At 42.5% G+C, this 10,872-nt stretch overlaps 2 protein-coding genes across 3 annotated transcripts; one reads left to right on the forward strand and one right to left on the reverse strand.

The window, feature by feature from the left end:
• Nucleotides 1–684: 684 nt before the first annotated feature.
• LOC124671649 lies at nt 685–2,646 on the forward strand. Its single transcript, XM_047207998.1, has 2 exons — nt 685–952; nt 2,117–2,646. Exons 1-2 carry the CDS (start codon nt 685–687, stop codon nt 2,323–2,325), a joined length of 477 nt encoding a protein of 158 aa, XP_047063954.1. The 3' UTR covers nt 2,326–2,646.
• Nucleotides 2,647–2,757: 111 nt separating this feature from the next.
• LOC124670792 (acyl-CoA hydrolase 2-like) lies at nt 2,758–9,284 on the reverse strand. 2 transcript variants are annotated; one of them, XM_047207267.1, is made up of 17 exons: nt 9,177–9,284; nt 9,009–9,101; nt 7,935–8,002; nt 7,366–7,447; nt 7,172–7,218; nt 6,870–6,995; nt 6,388–6,465; nt 5,349–5,436; nt 5,119–5,231; nt 4,450–4,512; nt 4,322–4,377; nt 3,925–4,017; nt 3,702–3,758; nt 3,521–3,622; nt 3,369–3,417; nt 3,201–3,269; nt 2,758–3,107 (listed from the first exon to the last, which is right to left on the reverse strand). In XM_047207267.1, the coding sequence occupies exons 1-17, from the start codon at nt 9,190–9,192 to the stop codon at nt 3,030–3,032; spliced, it is 1,278 nt and encodes a 425-aa protein (XP_047063223.1). In that variant the 5' UTR covers nt 9,193–9,284; the 3' UTR covers nt 2,758–3,029. The 2 variants fall into 2 exon arrangements, with proteins under 2 accessions (XP_047063223.1, XP_047063222.1); XM_047207266.1 differs by having other exon boundaries at nt 9,009–9,207.
• Between the last annotated feature and the right edge of the window lie 1,588 nt (nt 9,285–10,872).

Raw genomic sequence — 10,872 nt, forward strand, 5'->3', positions numbered from 1 at the left:
TGATCTCGTCAGATATGGCCGCGATGGTGGCGGTTAGAGATCGACGACGGCAGTATTTGGAGCTCTTCGGGTCATCCTCGAAGCTTCTCACGGCGAAGAGAAACAGCAGCGGCTTGGTGGCATCGTTGCTCCGGTTGGCCAAGGGGGCCAGTTCGCCCCGTGGAGCGTGCTGCTCCAACGGTTCTTCTTCCTCCAGGCCAGAGAGCTAGAGCAAAGGATCTTCCTCAACCTTAGCGCGACGCTCATTGTTGATCCTGCCCCAAGTGTGGTCTCATCTCCGACGGCAAGGTTGACGGCTGTAGCATTGAGGTTCAGCAGCAACGGTGGAGAAGGATTAGGTCGCTTTTCAAGTTTTCTGCTATGGTCCTTTTTAGAAAAAGGGAGAACTTGGTTGTAATTTCTAGTCGGGTTTCTCTCCAACTTATACCCACCGACTGAAATGAAGCATCTGGGTCCGAAAGGAAGCCCCTGTTCAAAAAAAAAAAGAAGTCGTCACTGGCTCCCGAAAAGTTTGGATTTCACAACCGAACCAAATTCGTTCAGAAATCAGAGATAAGCGAGCGAGCCCAGTTTAATGCGGGCCCCAGCTCCCATCGGCCAAAATTGAATCTCTCCGCTCCCCCATTCCCTTCGTCGGCTTCTCTCTACTCACCTCCTCTCTGCAGGCGCTCCAAACACTTCGCCATGGCGGGGGTGCTCGCGCCGAGCCAAGCTGGAGCCACGCCCAACCGCCTAAAGCGCAAGGCCCCCGAATCTTCCGACGCCGCCACAACCTCCACCTCCGCAGGAGAGGACGAGGCGGCGGCGGGGCTGGAGGAAGAGGTCGAGGACCTGGAGAGGGAGGTGGCCGATCTGGGCCGCCGCATACTCGAGCACCGCCGCGACGCCGCCACCCGCTTCCTCGACGCCACAGTGTCGCGCCTCGCCGCCTTCCGTCCGACCGCCTGCCCGGGTATGCGCGCTTTCGGCCTTCCTCTGGTGCTGCTAGGGTTTCCGGTTAGTTCGTCCCCTTTGTTCGGGGTTTGCATGATTTGCGCGTGGATAGACCGTTCTTGAAGGACACATAGAAAAATGAACCTCCTTTTGATTTACCTCTATTTAGGGCTAGGAATTAAGGGTGGAAGCCAGCCTTTTGGATCTAAGTTGACATTTTGAGCGAGCTAGAGAGAGAAATGAAGGGAGGGATTTGTTTCTGTTTGCCAAATTCTAAATCAAACTCATTGCAATAGGTGATTTGTAGTATCTAGGTAAGTTTTAATTGGGTCTCTGGTTGCCACCCATAGCTAACAAAATTTGCTATGGCCCAGTTTGGGGTTGCTAAGCTGTGATGTGCTGTGTGGAACTTATTGGTAATCTGTTGTAGAAAATAGCTGCGAAAATCGGCAACAATTAATTGGGAAAACATATTTTTTTGCTTACATCTTCTTATGGTCAGTTATAGTAATCTAACTTAGTTCAGTTACGAAACAAGATCCTTATTAGTTTTATCATCTGACCTTATTACCTTACACGATGTGTTGTATTTTTGCTCCGAGTGAAAAGGAATTATCTAAATTTGTTGACATATTATTATGAGAACATGCCTTTTGGAGTACCTGTTTACATGGCGCCCTTGTTTTTCGTGATTTAACTTTGACCATCCATTTGACTAATAATAAATTATACCATTTAATTTAAAACTTCTTTTGAATAAGAATTTGATGGTATATTTTCTGTAACACATAACACATGTTTAGTTGATGCTTCTTATTGGCTGCTATGTAGTTTTAGACGAGTTTGTTATTCCATCAGATATTGCTGAAGAATTGTTTGCTCAAGTGCTTAACTCAACCTTTTAAATGTCAAACCCCAAAATAATGGACCATTCTTTTTCCTGTTTTCTCCTTTGCGAATTCAACCAAATAATCATGTTCCTTCATCAGAAGTTAGCCCCCTACTGTTTTCTCTGGCCATTCAATACTTGACTAGGTACTCAATCTACTGTGTGGTAACCACGGTAGATTAAACCTAACTTGGCATGACATGAATAAGGGGCAAACCTTGATAATACAATGATAAAATAACTTGCACAATTTTGGTACTTCAACATAGGCTGACACCAGTATGGATATTGCAGAAGTTCCAGGTGAACAACAGTCTGTGGCTGGAACCTCGCATGCCGAAGCTCACCAAGATAAGCTTGAAAAGCTAAAGATCTTCAAATCGAAGACTGAGGCTAGCATTGCAGCTATGCCCAAGGTCTTGAAGAAAATGAACAAGTGTGTTGCTCAGATGGAGAAGCTGGAGAAGCTGAATATACATCCTGTTTTCCAAAGAAAACGGTAGCAGTTAACATTGATAATGTGATTTTTTTTGTTTTATGCATTATTTATGAGGTTGTGGGCTCACACGGCAAGTGTACCATCTGCAACATCTTGGTGTTGAAATAGCTTGATTCAGTAGTGTTTAGCAAGAGATCGTTTACTGACAGAGCATCCATCGTTGCAGTAGTGGTTAGCAAGAGATCTGCAACATGTTGTCTAGATGTATTTAATAAGGAAGCGCTGTGTGTAGTTACCACTTCAGATTGTACTCTTGCTTACCAAGTTGTTTCTGATCATTTATGTGACATGCAACGAGCTGCTGTGCAGTGGCACACTTCCATTTTGTCAGCTGTAGTTGTAAAACCTTATTTGTAGAACTGGTTGTGCTAATCTTTACTAACACCATAGCAGCCACCGTGTCTCACTCTTACAGTGGAACCGAGGAATGGTGAGATGTCAGTTATAAATATATTTCACTTTTTTTTATGAGCCCAAAAGACTTTTCAAAGATTACAACTGTGTCATGTCTGGTATTCCTAAATTTCAGATGTAAGTCACATAACTTTCACTGCTCTCTCACCCTTTCAGATTACTAATATATCATATGCTGCATCTTGGCTCAACGTGTTACACGTACTATATCAAAAATAATATCAAACAGCACCGCAGGTCGAACAAGGGGGCAAAAGGAGCAAAGATCGTCCAGGCACAGCTCTTCTGCACTTCTCAAAGCTTTGGCCTTGGGGTTTGTCCAGGTGTCTTAGCTCTTCTAATCAATGCCTCTTGGGTCAGGGACACGACAAGCTGATAATTTAGGGAAGAAGAATCGTAACCATTAGATGACAAAGATAGTTAGCAGCATCACAGTGGAAGCTTTGAAACGACTAAGGCACATACCTCTCCTTGCCGGTTGAACATTCTTCCAGTAACGAATCCCCTACCACCGTGTGCAGATGGGCTGTCAATCTGTGTTTATTAATGGAAGATGATGTTGTGATAAGAGCCTCTTGAAGTAAGTTCATTTTGCTGTCAGCGTCAACTGAAAGATACAAACCAATAGCTTACCACATATAACAACCAGTCATCAGCTTTCACGGGCTTGTGGAACCACATCCTGAGAAACATTAGCAAGCAACCAAAAGGAAACCATTTACTCGTGGGACCTTGTATGTGGCAAATTAAACTCTCGATGATGAGTGTGGATTGTTGAAACATACGAGTGATCAAGACTGAGAGAGTATGTCTTCAAACCCCTCTCCCGGTGCGGATTTAGGCTGACCCCTGAATATAGTAGATCGGAAGCATATGCTACAACACATCTGTAATACCATAGAATAACATCATCCACATACCCAACCATGTAAGACATCAACAGTGTACAGTGATAAAATGGCAAACCTATGAAGAGCTGGATCATCCGAAAGTTTTCCTCTAGCTTTAAACCAATAATACAGACTGAAAAGAATCGGAAGCATTACTGAATCAGACAAAAAAAAATAGTATGAAAAAGGATCTATATAAAAATTATGGTTCTGGAGGATATACACTGAAGCTTATCTATAAAGACATGTGATCTTTTGTATGAATCTAAGGCCACAAAGAAAGTTCATGGTGAACTTACCTTGGTTTATGCTGAGACCCAGAATCTTGGCAGAACCTCATTTCAATGGGCCAAGGAACAAACTTCTTCTTGGCAGCCAAGTTCCTATATTGCCTGCATATTACTAAACTGTCAGGACAGCCAGCATGTCATAAAGAGATGAACAAATTTTCGAACTCACGGGATACCTGAAGCTTAAGAGGTAGCATAATATCTAATATTCTAAATGTGCTGTCCAACTAGTGGCACTACAAGAATGGGAGAAACACTTGAAAACTAATGCTGATAAACAATCATGCTTTTCTAACAACACAGAAGATATTGCTTCTGAAAGCAAAGATTTTAAATTTAAAATAAATCATCTGAGAACAATAAACTTAACAAATTATCGATATGCTTAAATGGCAAGAATATTTACATTGGAAACCGTGGATCAGTGAGTCTTCTTTCTCGTATCTCTTCCATATTCAGGAGCTGCATTTGATTACTTATTAGTTACAGTACTTCTTTTCCCATGGGCATGAGAAGAAAGTGTAAAATCCTTGCCTGTTCTGGAGGAGGAACAGCAGGCATGATTGCAGCTTGATGCTCAAACCCTAGTTCTTCCTTCTGCAAAAGAACCGGAGCAGAAGTTAGACCCCATTCTTCTTTGTCTGGTAGATTCATGTCCTGAGGCTGGTTCTCACATATATCTCAATCTAGTTGTATCATTTCATTTTCACGTAGTACCATAGGACATATTTTCCTGGGCCATGATATATGTGATGTTTGAAACGAAGAATGATATTGATCTGTCGGTAATGATAGAGCAAAGCAACTCAGGGTTTGAATTAAAGAATGAAGCTTGTATAGTATGAATGTTCATGTTTGACTTGATTAGCATGGAAAGCTCTTAAGATCACATGAACCTCACAAAATTCTCTGTTAAGTCCGGCACACGCTTTGTCTTCTTTTTCCATTTCCGTGCAAAAGAGTTTGGACAGATGCTATAGTTTAGGCCTTTAGGGGATTAGACATAATAAAAAGAGGAATTGCAATTTGATACAGCATACAGAAGCTACAAGGTACAAAACTGTCATTTGAGCTACTATCTATAATGATCCTCGACATGAACAAGGCACACTTTTTCCCCGGTGGTATCACTGGCAGTGTTAAAATATTAATTTTCCTAAAAAAGTCTGCTGTATTTGTTGAAGAAACTATAAGGATAATCACCTGGAAAGAAACAATTAAAGTGAATATGACAAGGCCTTTCTGCTTTGCCTCCACTTTTCTGGTGGCAAAGCTGGTTCCATCACGCTCCCGATTTACCTGATATATTATTGGCACTACAGTAGAGGAGATAGCAAAGACATATGGTTACATTAATAAATAATTACAGAAACTGGACATCAGTTTCTGCTTGACCAGAGTTATGGACAAAAAATGAGCCAAAATACTCTTACTATTATTGTCCCCTGCAATAAGAAAAATTGCATGCAAACTATGCACAAGTTTCAGGCAATCGACAGTCTTGGATGCTGCTGCTAGTGCCTGCGTGAAGATTAAGACATGGTAAAAAACATTGGCAGTGATGCATGCACCATTTTATTCTACCCATTTTAGTAAATGGTTTTTCTCTAGTTTGGGAGTGTAGGGGAGTGAGTTATGATGACCGATTACTAAGCAGTGCATAAGCACATATATAGTTGAATCAGAATAAGATCATCACAAGGCCATAGAAGTAAAACTGGGCCATGAAACCTTTACAGGATACTTTGTCTTGGTGCATTCACATTCATGCCAATATGACATCACAAAACTGGCAAATTTTCATCTTATATCTTGATTGAACATCATTTCAAGAAAAATGGATGACAAGACTTGCCTAGGTTATATATCTATAATGAACAGTAACCATTACAATGATTATTTCAAATAACCATGACATACATAATTTCAAACAGATCTTGTTCTGAGTTCCAATAAAAATATACAAGAATCCATATGAAACCTACAGTTTCCAGTAAGAAAATTCCCATAGATGAATTCAAATGGATCTTGATCTAAATTCAAACAAATTCATTTACGGGTATTCAAAAGGAAGGATAATTAGAAAAACGGTAGATAACCGGGATGCCTCCCTTAGTTGAACACATCATGAAAGGTTATACCAAAGGGATAACATCAACAGCAACAAACAATGCATCATAGCATGTCTGTATTGAAGAAAGTTGACTACATTCAAACATAAGATGCATATCTGTTCATGAATTGCTGATTGTTGGGATATTATTTACATGTGAATTATATGTTGCCCAAACGTGGAGGAAATTCAGAAGCATGCTTAAGAACTTCCTTTTTAGCGTTGAGTCAGTGATTCACATATTTCTACCTATATATAGGGACTTGGATATTCCTTCAGAGCATAGAAATGAAGCAGTGAAATGCACACAGTTGGCAGATGAAGATAACAGAAACTAAGAGAGGGCGGTTGAAACATGCCTGTCCAATCAATTGTCCTCCAAAAACTTGCCTAAATTGTGGAGCTTCAGGCAAAGTTAACCCACGGAATATATCAACCTACAAAATAAAAAATAAAATTACAATAATAATAAGCAAGATCAACGGGTTAACTGTAAATCATTATAATAGCCTGCTTGTCTCTTTAACTGTAAATCATGAGATGGAAATCGCGAACTGCCAAATGCCCTCTTGTATTTCTTTCTTTGGGTAATATAATTAAAATCACATGTCTAATGGTGATATTAAATCAAAGGTTAGCCTGAAATTCGCAGTAATCTAGGTCCTGTAATAACAGAGTGATAGAAGTTACGAAACTAGAAGACAAAGCATATATGTTACACTATTTGAGGAATTAGTATTTCTGATTATCATCCCTCCAGTCCATTAAGAAAATGCAGCATGATACATACCTCCTTAGAAAAATAAATAAGCAAAGAACACCAACATATATCTAGACTTACCTCTAATTTCTCCAAGTGCAAAATTTGTTCCAGCAAAGAATGGTTTTCAGGTGCCTCCTCTGCATTCCAAATTGTCTTTGTTTGCAACAGGTGTCCGTATTGACTTGGCAATACAAAGCAGGTCAGCTGCAATACATGACTAACAATAAGCTAAAGACAACTGTTGGATTCGGAAAAGCCAAGCCATCAGCTAATATCATTGCAAAACGGGTTCCTATAGCTACTAAAATGTCAAGTTAATAACAATGCCTATCTAAAAAAACTAATAATTGTCAAGCTAGAAACAGAAAATGGAAAATGACCTTTGTTACTGCAGTAACATTTACTTGATGGACAGAACTATTGGTCCCTACAAAACAGTGTAAACATTAGGACTTACAGAAAATAATCCATGAAAAACAAACTATTTTGTCTTTTCATGCAAAAAAATGGACATACTTGATGAAACTAGAAACGATCCTAATATTATTTTAAAACATGTATAGAGATGTATTACCATAACCAAAGTAGTCATACTTATTTAACACGTAGTCTGGGCGGTTTTCTTCTTCTGTGTTTGCTGGAGCAGAAACTTCAGCCTGCAAGATTAAGAGAATGTCTTTCAAGTAACAGAAATCTTTTAGCACTAAGAATTCGGTTGGCGTCAAATTGTGAGTATACTTGACATAGGAATACTTTGTTGGTGACGATAAATTTATAAGAAAACTAACATAGACAATGTAAATAAACAAACATGACAATAAATGGTTGAATATATATCCAACAGACAGTTGTAGCAGGAGATGGGTACATAATAACAGTAGCACAATTTACCATGTAGGTCTGAAAATACGAAACTCAGATTGAACACGAATGTAAATAATCAACGTTATAGTAACTGATCAATATTATGTTCTTTGAAAACAAAGCCTGCTATATCTTTTCAGAAAACAGAAAAGATTTATGTGTTGGTGCATTGGTAGATACAAAAAGTTATTTACAGCCTAAGAGTATGCCAATCAGTGCTGTGATGCCCAAAATGGTGTGCTATATGCACTCAAATTGAGAATTAGCCCTAAGTCATACCTGTCCATCCAATATGATGCAAAGGCCATCTACGGGTTCACCTTCACGAGCAATGTAATCACCAGATTCTGCACAATGCCACCATGAAAAAACAAAAGAATAAATCAGTTTCATTCTAGACCACATTTCATGAATACAAAATCAGGACCATTATCGACAAGGCTAAACAACGTGAAGAAATTAGGCATTAAAAGATTTATCCGCTGCATGGGAAAATATAAAAGTGGAAATTGGCGCCTCTTAATTAGAAAAAACAAACACTAGGTAATAGGTATTGAAGGCGGTGCCGTACTTTTGGACGCCTAGTAGGCATGCACTTGTAGGCATTTTCTGCTTATATTTATATCCATGTTGACTAGCACAGCTATAGTTCGCACTAGTAAATTGTGCATCGGAAAATCAGATGTACACAGAATCATGCATCATTCCCAGAATACAGCGAATCATAAATCTAGAGAGTCTTTCCCCCGCCTCGAGATCCGGCCTTCGGTTTGGGCGGCGGGACGCGGCTGTGTCGTTCCCTCCTTGGAAGCGTCGCCTAGGAGGTTCGTGAGTCCTCGGTACACCAGTGGGAGTTGGTGTAGGCTGACACTCAGAGCGTGGGCTCCTGGGGCGCTATGTACACCGTCGACGGCGCTTCTTGGTCGACGCCTCATTCGGTCTGGTTTGGTCCCGCCGTTCACCCACCGACTCTTGGGGGCTTATGGGCGGGCGGTGCGTTGGCTTGCGCCTTCCTGTAGCTGGAGTTGGTCTCCAAATTCCCTTGTTCGGCCGTGATGCGGCCTAGAAGCTCGGTGTATTGCCTCCTTACTAACTAACATGCTGAGCATAATCCAGGTGTATTATTGAAAGAAAAAATATCTGATACAGCTTCCAGGTGTATTCTTGAAAGAAAAAATCTAGAGTCGGTAACTAACATAGTGAGCATAATCCAGTAAACTAACAGTATGCAGTACACTTAACTAATCAGAGAGATATTCAGGATGTGCTCGCCTAACTAGAAAACCTGGTGAGTCGATCGATCGATCTAGGGGGTGCCAGCTAAAACGTAGCGACGGCTGGCGCGGTACTGACCGTAGTGCCTGAGCTGGACGGCCTCGGCGATCCTGCGGATGGAGGATCCGGGGAGGCACTGCAGGAGGGGCACCTGGCCCAGGAACTCCGTCACTGCACACCAAGCGCAATCGTCCCCCGAATTAGCCAGGGTCGCCATCAAATTCGGTAGGCTCTGCGCTGCTTTACCTTCTTCCCGATCCATCGGCGCGCGCGCGGCGGCGGGGCAAGGCGGCCTGCTGCTTGAGAAGGCGGACGATAAAATTGTGGAATTTAAAAAGCGAAAGAGATTTGGCAGGTGGAGGATATGGATGCTTGTGGGGAGGAGACGAGAACACAGAAATACAGACAGATACCTACCCGAGATTAATAATTTCCGCACGTGACAGGCGTGGACGGGCGAGACCGCGGGTCCACGTCTCGTGGGGCGTGGGGCCGAGCTTGTTTCCCACGCGGGTTCGATTTTTTAAATGAAAAACAGTTGGGGACTAAACATTGTACTTCCTACGATATATCCATCTACTACTCCCTCCGATTTTAAAAAAGTGTCCAACAGTTAGTACAATTACTTTTTATAATTAAATCCTTCTAAAACAAAGCATATTGCTGCCAGAGTCTGCACCGCGCGCATGCGTGCGCCCCTTGCCGCGCGATGCCCCCGCGTGAGTCTGCCCAGGTCAGACTTCAAAGTGTGCCTCTGGCCCCATTCTCCACGCGAGCGAGCCAGCTACGGTGTATCTATCCCTTTCCTGATCAGTGCATATGGTGGAGTGCGGGTTGAGGCCAAATAATTTTCGAGGTTGTTTTTGCTAAATGTACCATCCGACATTTTTTTTAGGATCGGAGGGAGTAGTATTTTTGAATAATTATTGTGAATTAGAAGGAGTAGAAGATTTTATTTTAAGAATGAGCAAACCTACGACGCCCGTCTAGATAGATGTGTGTATCTAGACTAAATCTGATTAAAACTACAACAACTAATTTGACATGATGGATTGCTTTGGTGGAAGCTTGTGACATGATGGATGAATCATCTCAAATAAGATATGGGTGTTCAAAGATGGTGGCGTTGGGTGATTGCCACACAGTTAGCTGATGATGAGGAAGGCCTTGGCTAGTAGGACTAGCTAGTCAATGACACACAAACACCAATGGGCCTAGTTCGGTCACCGACGCAGCTCGACCGCACCTGCTGTAGGTGGTTGTTAGTTGATGGTAAGGGTCTGAATGCTAGGGCGGTAGCCCTGGAAGCTGCGTGTTCGGCTCTTCGGCCAGGGACGTTGCAGTGGTAGTGGCTTCTATCCTATGTCGTGAGGATGGCGTGGAGCGAGCGGTGGAGGTTACTGGTGTTGGTGGTGCTTCGGCAATGGCGACTCCCAAATAGTGCCATGGAAGCTTGGTTTTTTTACGACAAGATGATCGTGGTTCCTTGGCATGGTGGAAGGTAATTCACGCGAAACTGCAGCGCTTTGGCACCAACAGTGAAGATGCATGTGGGTGTCATGTCCCTCTTAGGGGCACCGTTGTGGTTACTTCCTCGTGCCAGAGCTTCGGGTGAAAACCTTTGACCATTTGGTCTCGGCAGCGGCGGGGCCTAGTGTCGTCACCCTCTTGGGGAGTCCTTGTGGAGCTCAGCTACCTTTCGGTCGCTTCGCGTCATCATTGGTGGGCATGCTTGGATCCTCTCTCGATGCTCTCCAATCCTAGAGTGGGTGGATTCATCACATCCTATCTTTTACACGTGGCACTATTGTCTCCGTTCTCGGTATGGGTTGTGTGTTGGCAGATCGGCGCTCCACGACTCGGAGCTGGAGGGTAGGCGGCCCTTCTCGGCAACAACTTGGTGGGTGCCAGATGATGTTGTCCGGTGGTTTCACAAGGAGGT

Source organism: Lolium rigidum, chromosome 7, assembly GCF_022539505.1.
Source record: "Lolium rigidum isolate FL_2022 chromosome 7, APGP_CSIRO_Lrig_0.1, whole genome shotgun sequence".
NCBI lineage: Eukaryota > Viridiplantae > Streptophyta > Magnoliopsida > Poales > Poaceae > Lolium > Lolium rigidum.